Source organism: Syngnathus acus, chromosome 3, assembly GCF_901709675.1.
Source record: "Syngnathus acus chromosome 3, fSynAcu1.2, whole genome shotgun sequence".
NCBI classification, from domain to species: Eukaryota; Metazoa; Chordata; class Actinopteri; order Syngnathiformes; family Syngnathidae; genus Syngnathus; species Syngnathus acus.
The window spans coordinates 3,959,740-3,981,507 of NC_051089.1; the positions used below are offsets into that span (position 1 = coordinate 3,959,740).

Consider the following 21,768-nt stretch of genomic DNA (forward strand, 5'->3'; position numbering starts at 1 on the left):
GAAAGATGAGGTCACCATGCACTTTTAAACTAAAACTAAATCAACAGGACCCCCACAAAGAAGCAGAAGTGCCCCGATTAAAGTCAATGGCCCAAACAAAATGTGAACTCTTAATTTCAGGCTGGGAGACATTTTTTTCCCCAGTGTGCCTAGTGAACACCATTAAACTAAGAACAAAGCCTGCTTGGATATCAAAACACAGCAGCATGACCCTCAAGGTCATGTTTTAGATTAAGAGATAGAACTTCATGTTACAGTTCTGAACTTTTTTTTTTTTTTTAAACCACTTTTATATTCTCTGGCATGTGTTTGTAATTGGTCACCTCCAGCCGAGAACAAAGCCTTCCAGCGGGACACTTGTAGTCTCAAAACACTGGTCGACCACGTTTGTCTTGACAAAGAGCCAACCGTAACAAGGACTTTTTTTTTTTTAAAGTTTATGTGATGAGTCAATTGATATTTTATTGTGGTATTCCTGAGAAATATCACAATTTTTACGGAGCAGGTTAATTACCATACACCAGATCTATGCTAGTTGGAGGAAATGCCCGTTTTGAACTAAAAACATATTTGATTAAAAGTGAGTCATTTTACTCTATTTAGCATTTTGTTTATTATAAAGATATCTTCTTTTTACACTTGTATGACAGTTATTAGTATTATAAAATGTTACATAAAGAAGAAAAATTAGGTGATTTGTTTTTCAGTGGAAATACGTTCTTGAAAAGTATCCCTTGTTGCCATGGTAACAAAAACCATGCTTGGGTGGCTCACGTGCGACGGGACACTGCAAAGGTGTCAACTCCTAAAAAAGTGTCGGGCAGGCGAAGGGAAAGTGTCAAAAGCAAAACAAAAAAACAAACACAAGCCTTTGCTTTTCTAAATGCGGTTCTCATGTGAAATGTTCACATATAGCGAGCGTCTTTGCGTATGAATCATATAATTATAAAATGTCCTTAGTCTCCCTCGCCAAGCCTTCCTGTCTTTCTCCTCCCACTTTGTGGACGCGATCCAGCTGTTCCTGACGTTGATGGCGCGCTCGAGGCTTCTCTTTTTTACAACTTCTGGACAAAAGGCAAGCATCGGCTTGGCAGCTCGCTGTTGACAAAACGTCTCCAGAAGGTTCCAACAGTCATCTTTATTTCCCGCTCGCCTTCTTCTTCTCCTTTAATAAATACACGGTCATTATTCAAATGACAGCTGCGTCAACATTCAAAACACAGAATTAAACAACGGAGCAGCGTATAGGTGCTGCCAACGTACATATTTAGACTTTTCCCTCATAATTAAGGCTCTTTTTGAATATTACAACATATGTTGGAAATCAAAACAGCGTGCCCAGACCTCCAACGGCGAGGATTATCAGTCTTTCGTTTAGGCCCAGTGCGTCTTGTGTGTGTCTGTGTGTGTCAGTGTCACACAAATGTGCACACACACACATACACTGGCCGGGGCGCTGGCCAAACCTGCTGCTGTAGAGTCAACAGCGCCCAGGCCGCACCTCTCCATCTCTTCTTTCATGGCGGTGGGAATGGCGTCCATCAGTGGAGAGGACATGGCGAGCCTGCGGTTAGGCCACAGTGGAGGCGTGAGGGGGGGGGGGGGGGGGTGCGTGAGCTACAGTGGACCCTCGAAAGTCAATTGAAGCATAGTTCGGGATTAGACTTTTTTTGGAAGCGGTCCAAAAGTCAGATTGACAGTTTTGCTCCTTTTGCACATCTCAATTGTGCCAGTAGACAGTAAAAAAAAAAAAACACATTATAGATATATATTATGTAGATCGATCTTAAAACGTTGTAAACAGTTATCTTATATCCACAGTGTGTTAGCAGGGAAACAAACCCGTTACAGTATTTTGCAGCTTGCTATCGCGACTTGCTAGCTCGCGGCAACAACCAAAACATTGAGCGCTTCTTGCAAGGCCGACTCCAGAGATGTTGAAGGTGAGGTGGGGATGCAAGTTTGATTTGGCATGGAGCACAGAACTTTAATGGGGTGGATTTGGCTCGGTCTGACTAGCCAAGGTCCAAGCCAGCTGGTTTTCTTCAGGTTTACTGCAAACAGCACGCTGGCAAGATAGAGAAAAGAATTCTGTTAATATTGAATATATATATTTCATCATCATGTATAATCTGACAATATGCATTGGTAGATTTTAGTTTAGTTAAATAGAGCAAACATAGAAAGTGGTATTTTTAAAAATAGTCTTTTTGAATTCCATTTATTAATACACAATGTGCAAATCCAGTATATGTGCTATATGCTCTCAGAGAGACGACACGCCGTTGGCCCCGTGCCAGCCTGTGGCTAGCAGCAACCGTGTGGTTTTTATTAAAATAACTTCAGCGGGAATAAGAAAAAAAGCCCATGTACTTTGGGAAATTCAAGCCGCCTCTCCAGTGAGGCCCGCAAAAAAAAAAAAAAAATTCTATAATTCCACAGGAATTTCTGGCTAAGCACAGGATATTGTCCAGGCTTTAAGAAACTCGGAGAAAACATTGGAAGGAGGTGTATGTAGATTTATGATCTGGAGCGAGTGTGTCACTAATAGTTTATTTTTCACATAAGAGTGAGTTTCCTCACAGATTTGCACTGTTGAGCTCAGCAAGAAAAAATAAAAAATACAAGTACCGTATTTTCCGCCCTAAAAGGCGCACCTAAAAACCTAAAATTTTCTCAAAAGCCGACAGTGCGCCTTATAGGCCAGTGCGCCTTATATATGGATCAACTGATGAATTTGTTGATCCATACTGGTTGTACACAGTGCTCTGCCAAAATGTTTCAGTACGTTTTAGTACGACTAATAAATTACAAGGTCGCATCGCTTCCCAGCATTACGGCAACTGTAGTCAGGGGGCGTCACCGAATAGCTGTTGTACCCGCGAGGCTATTTCCTGTCAAAATAGGCTGCTCTGTTAATGTTTCGAGTAAATCTACGGATCGATATGGAAGGGAAACATAGGTAAGTAGTACCAATGCGTTAGATCGAACTTTAGTCAGTTCCGATCATTTTATAGGAGATCGTTTGAGAAACGCGATTGTTTACACTTTGCTGAGGCTCATGGGAGATTGCGAGGTGAGGCTCGTGAGACTTTGCGGATGGCTAATGCTATTGCGATAGCTGCTATACGTACCAGGCTATTTCATGTCAAAATAGGCTGCTCTGTTAATGTTTCGAGTAAATCTACGGATCGATATGGAAGGGAAACATAGGTAAGTAGTACAAATGCGTTGGATCGAACTTTAGTCAGTTCCGATCATTTTATAGGAGATCGTTTGAGAAACGCGATTGTTTACACTTTGCTGAGGCTCATGGGAGATTGCGAGGTGAGGCTCGTGAGACTTTGCGGATGGCTAATGCTATTGCGATAGCTGCTATACGTACCAGGCTATTTCATGTCAAAATAGGCTGCTCTGTTAATGTTTCGAGTAAATCTACGGATCGATATGGAAGGGAAACATAGGTAAGTAGTACAAATGCGTTGGATCGAACTTTAGTCAGTTCCGAGCATTTTATAGGAGATCGTTTGAGAAACGCGATTGTTTACACTTTGCTGAGGCTCATGGGAGATTGCGAGGTGAGGCTCGTGAGACTTTGCGGATGGCTAATGCTATTGCGATAGCTGCTATACGTACCAGGCTATTTCATGTCAAAATAGGCTGCTCTGTTAATGTTTCGAGTAAATCTACGGATCGATATGGAAGGGAAACATAGGTAAGTAGTACCAATGCGTTAGATCGAACTTTAGTCAGTTCCGATCATTTTATAGGAGATCGTTTGAGAAACGCGATTGTTTACACTTTGCTGAGGCTCATGGGAGATTGCGAGGTGAGGCTCGTGAGACTTTGCGGATGGCTAATGCTATTGCGATAGCTGCTATACGTACCAGGCTATTTCATGTCAAAATAGGCTGCTCTGTTAATGTTTCGAGTAAATCTACGGATCGATATGGAAGGGAAACATAGGTAAGTAGTACCAATGCGTTGGATCGAACTTTAGTCAGTTCCGATCATTTTATAGGAGATCGTTTGAGAAACGCGATTGTTTACACTTTGCTGAGGCTCATGGGAGATTGCGAGGTGAGGCTCGTGAGACTTTGCGGATGGCTAATGCTATTGCGATAGCTGCTATACGTACCAGGCTATTTCATGTCAAAATAGGCTGCTCTGTTAATGTTTCGAGTAAATCTACGGATCGATATGGAAGGGAAACATAGGTAAGTAGTACCAATGCGTTGGATCGAACTTTAGTCAGTTCCGATCATTTTATAGGAGATCGTTTGAGAAACGCGATTGTTTACACTTCGCTGAGGCTCGTGAGACTTTGCGGATGGCTAATGCTATTGCGATAGCTGCTATACGTACCAGGCTATTTCATGTCAAAATAGGCTGCTCTGTTAATGTTTCGAGTAAATCTACGGATCGATATGGAAGGGAAACATAGGTAAGTAGTACCAATGCGTTAGATCGAACTTTAGTCAGTTCTGATCATTTTATAGGAGATCGTTTGAGAAACGCGATTGTTTATAGAGGGCTCGTTGGTTATTGGCTAGTGGATGCATACCGCAACCCTAGTCAACCTCAGTTTGATGCAGTATAGCTTCTATTTTATGCGCCTTATAAGCCGGTGCGCCTTATATATGGACAAAGTTTTAAAATGGGCCGTTCATTGAAGGTGCGCCTTATAACCCGGTGCGCCTTTTAGGGCGGAAAATACGGTAAATATTTAAGCTCCAAGTTATCTGAGCTTCTTCTACTGCTACAATTTTTCAGTCTGGATACCCTCCAGCAATGTGCTGCCTGTAAAAGTTCAGAGAATGTGGAATGCTTTTGTCGGTCATCCAGAGTACAGCTCACACTACAAGAGCTGTCTAAAGTTTAAAAAAAAAAAAAAAAACGAAGTATGTTTTGCCATTTTTCATCAATACCATACTCACAGCTTCTAACCGAGTCGGCCAGGGGCTCCCGATCCAACGAGGCGTCCCTTTGAGTCTCCTGCATCTGGAACAAATACAAGTCATTCCAAATTATGGACATTTAAAAAAATCACATTCCAAATTATTAATAGACAATTAAAAATTGACATTTAAATATTTTTTTTGGACTGCACCCTCACCTTAATGTTCTTCTTGAGGTACTCTGCTCTGCTCATGAGGCTTTTAATCTGACAAAAGAAAATATTTCTATGAAAGGTTCCATACAACAATCGTTTAAAAAAAAAAAAAAAAAAAATCAAAATGGTGGCTTTGCTGATGTTAAGACACTGATATGTAACGACGGGTCACAAAGGACAATGAATCCGTCCCGAGTAGCACAATGAGCCCCCCCCCCACCAGCAGGATACCAAAGATGCGGGACAAAATGAAAACTGGCATTCAGTTGCATGTCGGGGTAGCGTACGGTGTTTTTCTGACCTGTACTCGGCAGCACAAGACAGGATGTCTGAGTCCCTGCTGCAGCAGTGTGGAATGCGAGTTATTTTATTTTTTTTTTAACTCTCCGGTGAGACCTCCAAGCTCACGGAAGTACGGTGCCAAATTTGCTAGAGGGGGGAAATTGGGGAAAACATTTCAGAAGGGACACGTGTGCTTTTAGGCTTTTTGGGGGGGGGGCTACAGATGAGGAGAAAAATGTAACACAAGAGTTTTGCTTGTACACAATGACGAGACCGCCGTGGTTAGTTTCCATTTAAACGTAGTGCTCTGGCGCAGCAAATTAACATTTTGACCGCAGTTTTGTTTTTTGTATTCTGCCCTCCAACCGCAAGCCTTTAATCAGCGCGTGCAATAAAACATGAAGGGAACTCGACACGGGTTGCACTTTCCCCATGCTCCGAGTTGTCGTCGTGACATTAAATCAGTTTACACGTCACAATTTCGGATTCCAGTCCACAATGGATGGAGTCAGCTTGCCGGTGCGTCTTGGTTAGAACCGGAGTCGTGTTATTGTTGTTGGAAATGTTTGTGGTTGTGTGTGTTTATTTTGTGCTCCACATTATTATGCATTGAGGGTTTAGTTAACTAAATATTTTTTTTTAAAGGGAAATTTTTTTGCCCTATTTTTTCCTCTGCTGTTTATATTATTGATCTCGACGATGACGAGACTCACCTCGCCGTGCAGAAGCTCTCGTCGGCGGCCCTGCGGCTCAGCTGGGGGGACCAAAAGAGAATAGAATTAGCACTTCCAGGAGGCAAATGGATCTTTGACGTGTATAGCCGTCAATGGGAGTGAATGAGTTCAAAAGCTGACATGATGGAAAATTGACGCAGTTCAGAAGATGAATGGACATTTTAGCTGATTAAACTACCATGCGTGACCATGAAAGTGAGTCACAGATGGCCCATCAAGCAGGTTCAGCGTGTTCTCCTCCATCCCGCTTTGAGCATCTATCATCGTTTCAAAGTGGAAATGAGTGCTCTGTTGGCATGCGGTTAAGTCCCCCCCTTAAAAAGCTTCTTGATTGGGAAGAGCGAGCTCCGGGCTTGGCTGGCCGCCTCAAGCTCTCGACGGCCCAAGATAAAGCGTCTTGTGTGTTGTGCAGCAAACGAGGCCTAAATGGGAAGCAGATGGCGGGGCTCCCGTAGCGCACGCGGGGGGCCCTGGCAGACTCTGGGACCCATCATCTCGGCTCTAAAGAGCTTCAATAGTGGAATCGTTCTCACATGAGGGCTCTCGCATGAGCTCATTGAGGACACGCAGTTTGTGAATGGCTTTCTGTGTTGCCTGACGGCCCCGCCCACTCGCACCTTGCCTCGACAGCCGTGCTCAAATATGCCGCGATGGGCCGACGAATCGCTCAGTACTTCCAAGACAAGCTTCCACTGTACCTGCAAGTGCCAACAGAAGTTCTCCTAAACAACTCTGATATCCATCCAAGGCCTCATTGTCGTCCACTCCGCTTTGCTCCTACACCGAGACGACGCAGTCAGCAGACATGGTTGACAAAAATACGACAACCGATGTCAATCATGTGATCAAATTTGATTCTTCTAACAACTGCAGCCTGACCTTAGCGATGGCGACAGAGGCCATCTCCAGCGCCGCCAGTAATCGCGGATGCTCACGAGACATTTCTGCAAGGGGGAGATGGAGATAAGGTTTTAATAACAAGCGCTTGTCCTCATCTTGCCTTCGTGACATTTCCTACCCCGGAGGATGTCCGTGGAAGTGCGCGCCTCCTCGAAGATGAGCTTGTTGTCCGAGGCTACCAAAGCCTTCAGCTCTTCCGCTCGGGAAGCGTACTGACGCACCTGTGGGTACATTTAATTTAATATAAAGTAAGAATGTGATTCCCACAATATTCTCAGGCCTACCTTTTTCCTGAGGACTTCTTTACGCTGCATGTCGGTTTCATCTAGAGGAGATGATTTTCTTGAATTTTTAGAATGTTCAACATGATGCTCAATGTCAAATTTGCTCTTACGGTAAATAGCAGGGACAAAGTGCTCCAAGGCGCTGCAGTATAGCGAGAGCGCGGCTGATCTCTCGCCATCCTGGTCCTTCTGGACGGCCTGTAGGACCAGTTCTTTCTGGAAAGAGGTAGGAGATAGGGGGTGACACAGACCAAAACATACCACGGATTCTTTTTGTGTATCTTACCGCCTTCCCTAAGCTCTCAGCACTCGGCATGTGCTCCATGTCCACAAAGGGGTGCGTGAAGAACTCGGCAAATGTGATCCGGGTAGCTGGATTCCTCTCGAGGAGACGCAGGAGGAGGTCTCGGCAGTGCTTGGAGACCTTGGCCCCAGGTGGGAGCTGATGCACAACAACGTGACCTCATTATGTTGCTCTCAATTTCAACGCAAAGGTCAAAAGATTGTTGTTAAAAAAATACCAAGAGTACTTTGCATCTGAAATTGGAGACCCAAGTATGCTTCAGGTCTCCACCACTAGATGGCGACAGCGCACTTCATAATCTCCAGCCACCATCAAGTCACATTCTTTTACTTTTAGGGAAAGTACAATAAAGTGGGCCACCTAGTGGATTTAAAATGAACAAATGTATGGATAAAAGAAAATAATTTCATCACTTATACCTCAATGGGGTGGTTACTTCGGATCTTCTCTTCCAATTCTGAATACGACCTTGATGCAAAAGGAGCCCGTCCAAACAGTGCCTCTATATTCACACAAGCAACATAAGAGGTTTTTAGGGTTGTGGCTTTTGGGGGTGAAGTACGGCTACATCCAAATCTAGCTAGCTAGTTTGTTGCAAATGACAACTCCTTTCCAATATTCTCTTATATATTTTTGTAGACTCGACTGAGCCTAACACTCACCATAAAGAATGACTCCCACGGACCAGAGATCCACTCTGGAGTCATACTGGCGCCGACACACCATCTCGGGAGCCATATACAAAGGTGAGCCTCTCAGCACGCTCTTCTCGTCCCATGGTGACATGTACTGGGCGAAGCCAAAGTCTGATATTGAAGCACATATTGGATTTGATACTAAAATCTAGTATTTATTATCGTAAATATTGTAAATATTCTTACCTGCTAATTTGAGGTTTGAACCACATAGCAAAATGTTCTGTGGTTTCAAATCCAAATGGGAGATATTTCGGTCATGTAGATACTGAAGAGCACAAGCTGTGGGTGTGAGCAACATACGGTATGTGTATTGTTCACATGGCCATTGATAAATCAAATAAAAGGCCGAATGCCGGGGTCACCTATCTGCTGCAGAAAACGTCGGGCGACTCTCTCTGGCAAGATCCGACGACTACGGATGAAACGGGACAGATCTCCACCGGAACACCACTCCAGGATCAGATAGATGTTCTCCGAATCCCACTGATGGTAAGGCAACAAAATGATTGGATTCATACAGCGGAAACACAACACACTTAATGAGGGCAAGTCCTACAGAAAATGGATGAATGGAAATCAAGTAAGCTCACCACAAAGTCTTTCAGCTGGACAATATGAGGGTGGCGCACAGTCTTGAGGATCTCAATCTCCGTGAGCAGGTTCTCTGTGGACGCCTTGTTCAGTGTCTTCTTGGCGACCACCTTCACGGCCACCGCTTCTCGATTATCCCCCTGCTGCATCGTTTGGGATGAACGTGTCGGCCATTTTGTGTCACGGATGCAGCAAAAAGAGGATGCAATTATGGAGGTAATGGCTCACCTTTCTGTAGGCCTTGTAGACTGTGGCATATGTTCCGCTACCTAGCCGCTCTGTCAGGATGAAGTCATCCAGTTTTGGAGGGGCAAAGCTGGAAGACGAAGCCATGATGAGCCAGCAGGTCTTGGCTGCAATGGAAACATATCGGGCTAGGTGATGTGGCTTGTCTTGTTAGTGCAACTCGTCATCCGACGTAGCTCATATTACATTCTTATCTGTTTTATCAACCGCATTGATGAGTAACGATCATGAAGATGAACCAGGAAGTGAAGTGATTAGTACTTCAGGCTAGGCTTGATCTGACTATTAAGAACGATCAGATTTTGCCTAGACAAGGGAGGACGAAAACAAGATGACTTCATTTTGAACCTGATGAAGTTCTAGCTGACGGCAAAATCAAAACATGCACGACTGTTAGCAGTCAATCGCCTGTCACGCGAATAGCAACGTTTTGATTCAAACCGCGTTCAAAGTGACAGTTTATTGCGTACCTTTATAGCAGTTAATCCATAACAGGCAGAAAAGTGTGATTGTTTACATCGCTCGCTGTCAGTCGGTGCAGTCAGTGACGTCTCGCGCACGCTGGACTTTGGCTGTGGTGGTCACGTGACTTGGGACCACATAGAATCCGTCACACCGCCTCCTATCGTTTGGATACTAGTACTGCACTTGCTTGATAGCGGTATTTTTTTTATTGAGCAATCTACAAATAACAAGAATTGAAAATAAATGTAACGCAATATGGCAAAAATAAAAATATCAAATTTCCATTACGGAACGATCAATAAAATATGAAGTGACATGCAATGAAATGCACCGGAAGTCCGCCTTCATCACTCCTGTAGTGGTCATTTAAAGATGGCGGACTGCTTGGCCACACGCCTGGCAGCTCAGGAGGAGCAAATTAGGCTCCTTGCCGGCGAAATTGCCACCCTTCGGGATGGGATCAACCGGGACTTAGGCCCAGCCGGCGATGCGGGGGTTTCCTTGCAGCTGGAGGAGCTGAAGTCGGAGAATGAGAAGCTCAAGTACCGGCTATTGCACCTCCGTCGGGGTTTGCGGGAGGAGTTGGAACTGGAGTCGGGCAAGAAGTGTTCACAGCCAAGGGGCGAGTGTGGCAAAGCTGCCGGAGCGAACGTCGTCGTCAAAGGAGGGCAGACGAATAACAAAGCTGCGGCTAAAAAGGTCTTGAATAATCACATCTGGTTTTCAAACTCGGTGAAAGAGGATTCAAGGATGTGTTATTGTTGCAGGTTTTTTTTTTTTTTTTGCTATTCACGTTGTGTAATTTATTACACCCCTTATGTAGTAAAAATACAATTATTGAATTCCGACAGCTGAACATGTGAAGATTAATTTATTTGTGCAAAAAAACACCAATTATTTTATATTTTAAATAATGTACCAATTATTTTTTAGACGCTTTGTTGCACCCACCAAAATCTACCATTGGTTGTCATGGTAACACAAGCCTCAAGATGTGCTGGATCCATCACTACTCGGCCATAGTCGAGTTTGAGTGGCTCATTTGCATGAGACAGAATCAAACTCTGAAAACAGACTGAGGATTAAGTGTCATGTTCTACCTTTTGTCTTAAGATACATATCTCTCTCATCAGGTGAGCAGCACTGATACTAAACCAGGTGACAAAAACAAGGAGAAGAAACAACATAAAGACCAATCAGATGGAACCGTCAAAGGGGTGAATATCCAGATCTAAATCTATCTGAAGCTATGAAGAAGTGAAGAAAAATTGAATAAATATTCCAATGATGAATAAAAACTTTTTGGCAGCTGAAGACCTGGCCTGTGTTTGTGGATGAGCGCCTCCGCCTCTACGAGGAGTTGAAGAAGGAAAGCGATGCCCTCCAGGCCAAGAGAGCTTCAACCGGTAAGCCCATCACAGTGGAGCTGCCTGATGGGCGGAAAGTGGCGGGCACGTCCTGGATCACCACTCCGTACCAACTGGCTTGTGACATCAGGTAAATGTTGCTGCTGATGGACAATAAATACTTGCTCGGTCCATTTTTTTCATGTTTTTTTTTTTTTATTTATCTGGGTGGAATCCAGTCAGGGTCTTGCTGACAACGCGGTGATCTCTCGAGTGAATGGAGAGCTTTGGGATTTGGATAGACCACTGGAGCGCGACTGCTCGCTGGCGATTTTGCGTTTTGACGATGACGACGCGCAAGCAGTGAGCAAAACAAATTTTCTATCAATATAAAGAGAGGAAATCTAAAAATGTGCATAAAACTAGATGAAATGGTGGTTTGAACGTGAACTTGCTCAAGTGTAATGATTTTTCCCTTTTTTTTTGTCTTGCAGGTGTACTGGCACTCCAGCGCTCACATCCTCGGCGAGGCGATGGAACGCTTCTACGGCGGTTGTCTATGTTACGGACCCCCCATCGAAAACGGCTTCTACTACGACATGTTCCTCGACGACCAAAAGTAAATTTCAATCCTTCCACACACACACTGAAAACAATAACATCATTATCAAACATGAATTGTTCTAGGAGCGTGTCCAGCACTGAGTTTAGCAACCTGGAGTCCTTGTGCAAGACATTTGTGAAGGAGAAACAAGCCTTTGAGAGGCTTGAGGTTACCAAGGAAACGCTACTGAAGATGTTCAAGGTGAGCGAGATGTTGCAAAACAAGAACAGACCTTTATGCGTCACCGACCTTTGTGAAAAATAATCCTCCCCCATTTGTGTGTAACCCGCCTGTTTGTATTGTCCAGTACAACAAATTCAAGTGTCGTATTCTAAACGAGAAGGTCACTACACCCACCACTACAGTTTACAGGTCAGTTGGTTGATCACATTTTGAACTTTCTTTTGCTAAGCTAATCATTATGGCTCCCGGGACAGATGTGGACCGCTCATTGACCTCTGTAGAGGACCTCATGTGAGGCACACAGGGAAGATCAAAGCCATGAAGATCTACAAGGTGCACTTTTTTAAGGACTTTGTCATCGGTCATTCACATATTTGTGGAGTTTTAGCAACTCATTTGTGTTTCTGTCGTCAGAACTCTGCCACCTACTGGGAGGGCCGCTCGGACATGGAGACGCTGCAGAGGATATACGGGATCTCCTTCCCCGACTCCAAGATGCTGAAAGAGTGGGAACGCTTCCAGGAGGAGGCTAGGAATAGAGACCATCGCAAGATCGGCAAAGTAAGTTGGCGTACGCTTCACGGAAAATTCAACATATATTTTTGTTTATAAATGCTATTAAATGTTGTTTTAATTACAGTATATGAAATGCACTGTGTTTTTGGTAAATGTCAAAACAATTTTCATTTAAAAAAATAAAAATAATTTCAATGATTATGTCGGGTGGAAAATGGATTGCTATTTTTTATTTAATGAAGAAATATTCCTCTGACCAGCAGGGGTCACTGTGCTCTCTCACTTTGACCCCATTTGGAACCTGCTGTCGTCATCCTAGGTCCCCAGTTGGGTCCCCAGCATGGGGTCGGCACAGAAGGCAACGCCTTCCTAACAACCGCATGCTTCCATATTTCCAGCAAGTGTCATCGACTTGCTACTAACGCCGCCAGTTTTGTTGTTTCCAATGTCGGCAATATGCTTCAGGAACATAACAGCCCAAAATGTAAATTAAAGTTCTTGGGCTTGTTTTTTTTTGTTGTAGGAGCAAGAGCTGTTCTTCTTCCATGATCTCAGTCCCGGGAGTTGCTTCTTCCTGCCGCGTGGAGCTTACATCTACAACACGCTCATCGAGTTCATCAGGGTGAGCGAGACCATTGAGAACGTTATATTTGTTTTAAACTCATAAATTGTAACCCACCAACAACATTGTTTAATGTTATTCCAAAAAGGCAAAAGGCAATCTACAGTCGAGTAAATAAAATCTGCCAGGCCATAATTTGCGACAATACGTCATTCCCGCTTGTACCCTCCAACCGTGATTTCAGTCGGCGCACGTTGAAACTTCTTAAGCGTTGTTGTGTGCAATCAGCGGGGAACGTACCGTCAAAATAAGCGGAGGAAAAAAATGGAATAAAAAGTAATCAGTGTGTGGAGGCAGAGACTTGATTCAGTGGAGAATTGTTTTTGAGCAGCGAGTACAGGACAGTGTTTCTGACTTGGAACATATCAGTGAGTGGCGCATGTTCCTGTGACATATTTCTCCTCCTTGACAATTTTCACAGCCCAAATGAGGACATGAGATGAGGCCAAGAAGGTCTCTCGGTGGTGTTGCTAGGCTCCGTAATTCGAGGCTGTCTGTCAGAGTGTTTGAGGCTACTGTCACTTGCACCATTTTTATCATGGCAACCCACCTCCAGGCATATATTATTAGTCAATTTCCCACGGGGCAGAAAAGCCTTTATTAGACCCGCAAAAGGGTAAATTGCATTTTTTACAGCGGCCAAATAGAGAGTGGCAGCAGCTTGGAAGAATCAAAAGCCATATGAAAATCTGGAGGCATGTTTAGTGGATATTATGCAATATGAAAATGTACTTTAATAAATATATGCAAGGTGAACAGTGGGAAATATAGCCAGTAACACTCTAAGTAGCAAAAAATTATATTTGCAAACTATTTTTGTTTCTCACAGGATGAGTACTGGAGAAGAGGCTTCCAGGAAGTGGCCTCTCCCAACATCTACAACAGCAAGTTGTGGGAGACGTCGGGCCACTGGCAGCACTACAGCGAAAACATGTTCTCCTTCCCAGTGGAGAACGAAACCTTTGCGCTTAAACCCATGAACTGCCCAGGTCACTGGTGAGACCACCTATGTGCTGCCTACATTTTTTATTACAATATATTTTTTATTTCTTTTGATATAAAAGGGCTGCAACTAACAATTATTTGAATAATCGATTTTTTTTTTTTTACCAAATTATTTTCTCGATTAATCGGTTAAAAAACGTTTTGATTTCCATCCGTTTATTCAAAAACAGAACATTCTTTTTCTGCGGTATGTTAATTGTTGACAGGCTGATATTCAAAGTGTTTGCACAATTTAAAATAAAAAATATATTTTTTAATATTGTTAAATAAATTAAAAAAAAAAGATATCCAAACCATTAATTGATGATTAAAAAATCATTCTTAATTATTAATCACTGCACCGCCTAATACTGTGTTCTCTCCCCAGTTTGATGTTCAGCCACAGGCCTCGCTCGTGGAGGGAGCTCCCACTCAGGCTGGCTGACTTCGGGGTCCTCCACCGCAATGAACTCTCCGGAACGCTCACTGGGTTGACCAGAGTGCGACGTTTTCAACAGGATGATGCTCACATTTTTTGCACCATGGATCAGGTGTTGTATTCGACACCACGACCCCAACTAACATAATAATGCTATTTGGCGAGCTACGTATTTATTCCCAATCATTTCTCCTCAGATCGAGTCCGAGATGAAAGGCTGCCTGGATTTCCTGCGCAGTGTCTACCACGTGTTTGGCTTCTCCTTCCAACTTCACCTCTCCACCCGCCCGGAGAAGTACCTGGGCGATATCGCCGTGTGGAATCAAGCCGAGAAGGTAACCATAACAACTGCGTTGTTCTGATGTCTTTAAATGTGAAACTCTGACTCGTGTTTGCCAGCAATTGGAGAACAGCCTCAATGAGTTTGGGGAGCCTTGGAAACTCAACCCAGGAGATGGCGCTTTCTACGGGCCCAAGGTCGGCTCTCTCACATTACGTAGCGTAAAAATCGATCTGCAATGTATATACGTTAACAATTTATGGATGCGCTCTTATAGATTGACATTAAGATCAAAGATGCCATTGGTCGTTACCACCAGTGTGCCACTATTCAACTGGACTTCCAGCTTCCCATCCGCTTCGACCTGACCTTTGTGGGGTGAGGCGCCTGATCGAAACACTGGCTTTGATTGACTAACGAAGTTTAGAAGACACAATTTAGACGCGTATAGATTGAGTTACAGACTGATAAGTGACTCAATGACTGACCAAGTCAAGGAATGAGTCAATGAGTGACCGATTGGCTAACACTCAATATTTGACTTTATTATTAGTTCATTGAATAAATGGCTAAAATTAAATGATTTTTTAAATTTTTCTCACAGAAAGGATGGCGATGACAACGCTCGGCCAGTTATCATCCATCGTGCTATTTTGGGCTCTGTGGAGAGAATGATTGCAATACTGACAGAAAACTATGCTGGGAAATGGTGAGTGGATTTCCAGTCACTGTAAATAAATGTAGTAATAATCCTTCCACAAGATGGACATTCCAAAAAATGACTCTTCTTATGAAACTTGTCCCTACCACCAGGCCTCTTTGGATCTCTCCAAGGCAGGTGATGGTAGTGCCTGTCAACCCGTCCTGCGACGACTATGCCAAGAAGGTGAGTCCCCTTTCGTCTTAATCACAACAAAGCATCTCGATGAGGTCATCAACTAACATACGGGCGCCATTTCTTGCCCTTTAGGTCTGTAAGCAATTCACAGACGCAGGCATGATGGCCGACGTCGACCTCGATTCTGGGTGCCTTTTAAATAAAAAAATACGCAACGCTCAACTGGCCCAATATAACTTCATTCTGGGTAAGAAGTTGCCTTAGCTCATTATAAAATATGTATTTTATTCACATTATAATATCTTAATTAGTCAAACAATTTTTGTACAATTACACAAGGAATTACAGTTACACTGGATAAATTCATGCAAACTGTTCACGTCACTTGTTCATGTGGCTCGTTTTTGCCGAATTTTAGACGATTAGACTCAACAGTTGGACTTTTTTTTCCCCCCTGAGTTCTGTGCTGTCATAAGTGACAAATTCACTGACACCAAGCGGGACCATGTGCTTGAGAGCTCTGTCACTTGGCATGAACTGGTATTGGTCTTGTCATGCCTTGGCAGTGGTCGGCGAGAAGGAGAAGGCGACCAGCAGCGTCAACGTGCGCACCAGGGATAATAAAGTCCACGGCGAAGTATCGTTGGAGGAGACCATGGCCCGCCTGAGCCTCCTCAAGCAAGCCCGCTGTCGAAATGCAGAAGAGGAGTTCTGATGGAATGGTTGATCAGCCAATTGGGAAGAGGTACAATTGCAGAAAAATGTCTCAGTGGTGGTGGTGCCGGGAATGTGTCGCTGAAGGTACAAAATGATTGGATCAGAGGGAATTTGGTTTGAGAAAAGTGTCGTTTGTCATTGTGAAGACTGATGATGTAACTGGCTTGCCTCTTCTTGGAAGGGAAATAAATCTACTGTTCATGTGCAACTTGTTTTGTTTTTGTACCCTAAATTAAAAAAGTGGTTGGTACAAGTATGGACAGTGGCCCGCCCACTATCAAGACTTTCATGTCATTGGGTCAAATGAGATTGGTTTAAAGTTCTCTTGAAAAATAAACATAATAAAGATAATAAACACGTTGTACATTACAAACATTGTACAAATTATATTTTCATTTCTAAGTCACAAAAACCTGACATTTACAGTAAAAAGAGGTACGAGAAGTGACAAAGATGTCAACTAAAAACGAATTATTCTGAGACTTGATAAGTGTGGGCCTAAGTATATTTTCAACAATATAATTTCAAAACTAATCAAGTTCTATAAATAGTACGTACATGCAATATGATATCCTTGTACTTCATGTGCTGGCCATAGGGGGCAACAATGCGCCTCATTTCACCAACTGCTACAAGCAAGCAAGCGACGAGGAAAAAAAAAGAAAGGAAGCGACAAATGGCTTGTCAACAGTGGCGACCTGACCGCGGGCGATTATTCAAAAGCTACGGAATTGGACTCCTTTTGTACACGGACCTTTTTTTGCAGTGTGTCAATGGTACGTTCCTTTTATGTTTATTGTGTAAAGTGTACCTGTAAATGCCGTCGCGTGGTTATCTTTTGCTAGCGGCTCATGCTAACACTCAAAACGGCTAGTTAGCGCAAGGGAGCAACTTGTCCATAAAATTAAGATGACGTTTATTTCCATTGAAGCGAATTATATAATTTCACATTCGAAAGAGATTTGCGGTAATGAATGATGCTTGTGTTTGCCCGTCAAGGATACTTGAGCTCCCCGCACGTCGGCCAGGAGCCTCCGTACACCAGAGATGCCCAGCACGGCCCGGTCATCACCAGCCCGGTTGTGCCTGCTGCAGCCTCGGGTAAAGTTTTCACTCATTCACCCACTACGCTGTTTTCATTGACGCGATGTACTCAGTATGGTGGATGGATGAATGGACTGATATGCGAGCGATATTTTGGGACGCAAGCATCAGCGAACTCAAATCACTTCACAACAATCAGCAAGAACAATTTCTCACAAGTGGCCAAGTACGCGTTTCATTGTTTTTGTTGCCACTCCTAGATACATTTTGCTGGAGAAGAAAACTAAAGAGATGGGTGTTTTTATTCTGCATTTTCAAAAGTCAAAGTCTGCTTTATTGTTAATTTCTTCACGTCAAGACACACAAAGAAATCGAAATTACGTTCCCACTATCCCACGGTGACAAGACATAGGACACAATATACAAAAAGTAAAAACAAGAAGGCACAAACAATGAATAAATAAGAGTGATGAATAAATAATAAATAAACAACATAATAAATAAAAGGAGCAGATGAGATCAGTGAGACAAAACACAAAAGTTTCTGTTAGAGGCAAAAAATTAGGCGGCGCCATCTCTAATATGCAGGAAGAAATATTCCTTTTTACATTCCTGTCTTTGATTGCAGTTTCTCCTGCCGATAATGAGGAGGGCTACGCCTCCAAATGTCCCAGTGGGGGGTCGTGCAGTCGCCTTCCTGCTGATTGCATACAATGCAATTACCAACACAATTGCACCTATGGGAAACCAGCCTCCTTCTCTTGTAAAACCAAAAAGGGCATTCATTGTGTTGTGAGTCTTTTTTTTTTTTTTCTTCCCCTTTCCTGTATTTTGAGTCATGCTTCTTGTGTCTCACCACTGATGTTATTTTTGCGTTTCATGTAGGGGGAGTCGGGCCAGCAGCAAAGCAACTTCTCTCTTTCCATCACTTGTCAGTTCTGCTGGCAGCTGGACCTCACACAGTATCGCTGCTCCAACTCCACCAGCTGCATGACCGTGGCTTGCCCTCGGCAGCGCTACAACGCCACCTGTGACGTCATGGAACATGTCCACTGTTTAGGTAAAGCCTTCTTGCAACACTGGGCTTCTGTTTTTCTAGCTGATAAGTTTTGTGTTGCAGTCATGTTTAAACAACAACAAAAATGAAGAAATTTTTTGAAATGCTCTTGGGTGCTTAAAATGCCTGACAATGAAATAGAAAAAAGCTACTAGAATATGAATTTCTTATTAATTTTATGAATTATTTAAAATAAAAATACATCCGGATATATGGTATAATTTAAACATGATTTTTAAAGAAAGAAAAAAATCATGTCATAACTTTTAGAAAGTCATGTATTAAAACATTTTAAAACAACAGATTTGTAAAAATCATTTTCCTTGAAGTTCTTCTTTGCTTTAGGTCTTTGCCCTGTTTGATCAACTCAGACTTGTTTATTTACAGGTAAGAGGCGCTTTCAGAAGCGTTTGTATTGCAACTGGACTGGAGGATACAAGTGGTCCACGGCCTTGGCCCTCAGGTAAACCTAAAACTTTGCTCTCAATCATTTAAAGTTGTGTACCCTTTAGACAGCCTCACTCTACCACCTCAGTTCCCCCTATTTATATTCATATGATTATATTTTTGGCTGAAGGGACCCTTCTTTTTTCTTTTTTATTGAATCATCCGATTAACCGGTTGTCAGAATTCTACTCTGCCAATTTATTGTAATTGTAAGAATAGGTGAATACTGCATATGGAAACAAAAAAATGACAACGCATCAAGCCACTTATGCGTTTGTTTTTGTTTGTGTTTACTGTGGGGTAGCATCACGCTGGGTGGTTTTGGGGCGGACCGATTTTACCTGGGCCAGTGGCGAGAGGGTCTGGGCAAGCTGTTCAGCTTCGGAGGACTGGGCATTTGGACTTTGATAGACGTGCTTCTCATCGCCGTGGGTTACGTGGGACCGGCGGATGGTTCTCTCTACATCTAAAAAAAAACTGTTCGGATGTTAGAGGCCCGGCTCGCGTTCCAAGGACTGATGATCTCCCGACACCACGTTTTCAGCACCGCCCCGGCATTCCCATCTGCTAACACGCAGGAAGTGTTTTACTGCCTCACACCCGAGTACGAAGACGCACACACTGGCGGCCGTTCCATCCTAATCAGTCTCCTCTGGTGCGAGCGTGCAGATGGAGCACTCTACCACCACCAGGAATCGGCAATTACATCCTGGCGGGAGCTCGCAACTTGAAGGCAGCCGCCAAGATGGTCCCGTACGTTCAAACTTTATTGGCGAGTCTTCTTCCACCCAGCACAAGGTGGAACGGATACAGTTGACGCCATCAGCCAACATGCTGAGGAATACAATGAGTCACTAACTCATTTACAGTATTGTTATAAAAGGAGCATTATAGGTTGCTTTCACACTGGTGATTAAAATTGGCATTTCATATAAATGACACCGATGCAAAATCGAGGTAGGAAGTCGACCTAACAGTTTTCTGGCTTCGGCGGTAGAGCTGTAAGAGAAGTTCAGGCCACAACTGTAAGAAAATTGACCTGGCACACTTCCATTTTTAGAGGTTACGTTAGATCCAAGTCATCTATTGCCATTAAAGACTAACCAAGGCTGAGAGTGTAACGTCAACCCAACGAGTTCCTAACTTTGGCCATCACATCTGTGGAAGGTTATTCTGCTGTGCCAGAACCAGGGTGTGATGATTTTAAATGCCTGCCACCTGCCTTGATGACGCATAGCTGTTGGAAAGGTCACACATTTGCAGCAATTTAGAGTTTGCGTGAAAGGGAACTCCGGATAAGCAGTTGTTACTTACGACTTTGCGGGCCTACTTTAGATGAGTATTTTACATAGAAAGCAGCTGCTGAGACTTGATGAAAATTCTTGCGTTGGTTGGGTACTTTGTGTGATCCTGCTCACTGAGATGTCAATTGGCAACACATTTCGGGTCCAAACTGGAGCTTGCAGTGTATTTGTGCATAGTGACGGGAAAATGAAGCTTCAACCTTGCTTCATGAACCAGTTTTATTTGTTCACTCCTCCAGGTGGCACTGTTTCTTAAAGGTAGGTTTATGAAATGGCAACTCAGTGTGCTTCTCGACCTACGTTGAACAGAGAGTGCCATCTAGAGGGTTGAATAAATACAACTGCTTCATGAATCACCTTGAAGCCTCATTTTCCCGCCACACTTACTGTGTTGCACATAAGCAGCTAATCGGATCATAGGATTTGATAGGAAGTGACATAAGCAAATTCAGAAGGCCAACTCCAGCTCACTGCAGGATTTTTTCTTGCCAATGTGTGCAATGAATGTTCATGTGGATTTAATTATTGTTGAAAACACTGTAAATGACATATTTTTGAGTTGTGTAAATAAAAATTGTGAAATCAGTTTTTTCTCAAATGAATGACTGGAATATTGTGAGGACATGCACACAAGCTCAGGGTCAAGCCCACAACTTGTATTTTATGAACACAACGGTATAGACTTTTAATGTTGGTCGTGATGCTGTTACGCAATAGATCATTGTCATTGAAGGGGTTGAATTTCTTTTGCTTTACCCGCCAACGTAGGAATTATTTGTGTTTATAGCAGAGGTCACTGTAAATTGTGACTCACGTCTGGCAGGTACAAAACAAAACAACCCCACGTCTTCCGAAAACCTCTTGTCATTGGAAAACACGTTGCGTAACAGCAAGGAGGGAGGAGGGTGTCCAAAAAAAAAAAAAAAAAAAGCGACCCTCTCATTGGCCGTTGCGCTCAGGCCACAGTAAATTCACTCCACCCTATTTCGTCTTCATCGCTATGCTGGCCTTGGGCCAAAGATAACAACCCCCCCCAAGTTTTGGCCCAAGCCGAACTGAGGAACTTGGAAATGCTCACCTTTATTTCTCATGATGGAAAAATATTAGCCCTGTGGTTATTTGCATGCATGCTGTTGTATTGTAAGCGTTGTAATACATGTTAAAATAATTAGTCGGCCTCCAACTGTTTGGCAAAATAAGGGTTTGGGGATTTGCAGGACTGTTTTTTCTTTAACCTTGTCATGTTTAACATCAATAATTTAAAATGTTTCGAACTGCATTAAATTGAGGAAAATTCTCAAACTAATATATATACTAAATATTAAAATTCACAAATATAGCTTTTCTAGCTAGCTAAAAACAAATAGTTTTACAAATACTATTGTCAATCATAAAATAAAAATCTTATAAGTGTAAGACATTTTTTATTTTGGAAATCTACTTGATTACCAATCCTTGTTTACACAACTGCAAAAAACAACCATAACAGATTTAATAGAAAACAAGCCCAACTTTTCAGTATCATCAAAACATGCTTCTTGAAAAATAACAAATTGGAGCAGTTGAATGAGCTGAATTTTAGTGAGAAAAATGGCAAATTATTTATAATAGTCCATGGGACAATGATGAAGGGGGCGTAACGTTCTGCTATTACCCCTCATAATCATAATAATCCCATTTAATCATAGCCTGGCAATTACTTTCAACATCCCCTAATGATGGTGCAATCATGTGCTAATGATGTCTAACTAAAAGAAATATTTTTTTTTC

The 21,768-nt window shown here is 42.9% G+C and overlaps 3 protein-coding genes across 4 annotated transcripts; 2 read left to right on the forward strand and 1 right to left on the reverse strand.

Moving 5' to 3' along the window:
• Positions 1-1,114: 1,114 nt before the first annotated feature.
• Positions 1,115-9,739, reverse strand: ulk3 (unc-51 like kinase 3). Of its 2 annotated transcripts, none has more exons than XM_037248149.1 (17): positions 9,623-9,739; positions 9,135-9,259; positions 8,906-9,049; positions 8,678-8,798; positions 8,499-8,594; positions 8,280-8,423; positions 8,037-8,119; positions 7,600-7,755; positions 7,424-7,529; positions 7,314-7,354; positions 7,148-7,250; positions 7,009-7,073; positions 6,828-6,906; positions 6,109-6,149; positions 5,117-5,164; positions 4,938-5,001; positions 1,115-2,068 (listed from the first exon to the last, which is right to left on the reverse strand). In XM_037248149.1, the coding sequence occupies exons 2-17, from the start codon at positions 9,237-9,239 to the stop codon at positions 2,052-2,054; spliced, it is 1,413 nt and encodes a 470-aa protein (XP_037104044.1). In that variant the 5' UTR covers positions 9,240-9,259; positions 9,623-9,739; the 3' UTR covers positions 1,115-2,051. The 2 variants fall into 2 exon arrangements, with proteins under 2 accessions (XP_037104044.1, XP_037104045.1); XM_037248150.1 differs by having other exon boundaries at positions 9,135-9,280; positions 9,623-9,718.
• A 241-nt stretch (positions 9,740-9,980) lies between these two features.
• Positions 9,981-16,354, forward strand: tars3 (threonyl-tRNA synthetase 3). The gene is made up of 19 exons (XM_037248404.1): positions 9,981-10,316; positions 10,751-10,834; positions 10,927-11,114; positions 11,203-11,326; positions 11,458-11,582; positions 11,651-11,768; positions 11,875-11,939; positions 12,005-12,083; positions 12,165-12,311; positions 12,790-12,888; positions 13,718-13,884; positions 14,261-14,423; positions 14,509-14,646; positions 14,711-14,788; positions 14,869-14,969; positions 15,196-15,300; positions 15,405-15,477; positions 15,562-15,676; positions 15,996-16,354. The coding sequence occupies exons 1-19, from the start codon at positions 9,990-9,992 to the stop codon at positions 16,142-16,144; spliced, it is 2,445 nt and encodes an 814-aa protein (XP_037104299.1). The 5' UTR covers positions 9,981-9,989; the 3' UTR covers positions 16,145-16,354.
• Positions 16,355-16,776: 422 nt separating this feature from the next.
• On the forward strand, positions 16,777-20,582 carry tm2d3 (TM2 domain containing 3). The gene is made up of 6 exons (XM_037248411.1): positions 16,777-16,922; positions 17,146-17,247; positions 17,819-17,982; positions 18,076-18,250; positions 18,635-18,710; positions 18,999-20,582. Exons 1-6 carry the CDS (start codon positions 16,823-16,825, stop codon positions 19,162-19,164), a joined length of 783 nt encoding a protein of 260 aa, XP_037104306.1. The 5' UTR covers positions 16,777-16,822; the 3' UTR covers positions 19,165-20,582.
• The last annotated feature ends 1,186 nt before the right edge of the window (positions 20,583-21,768 follow it).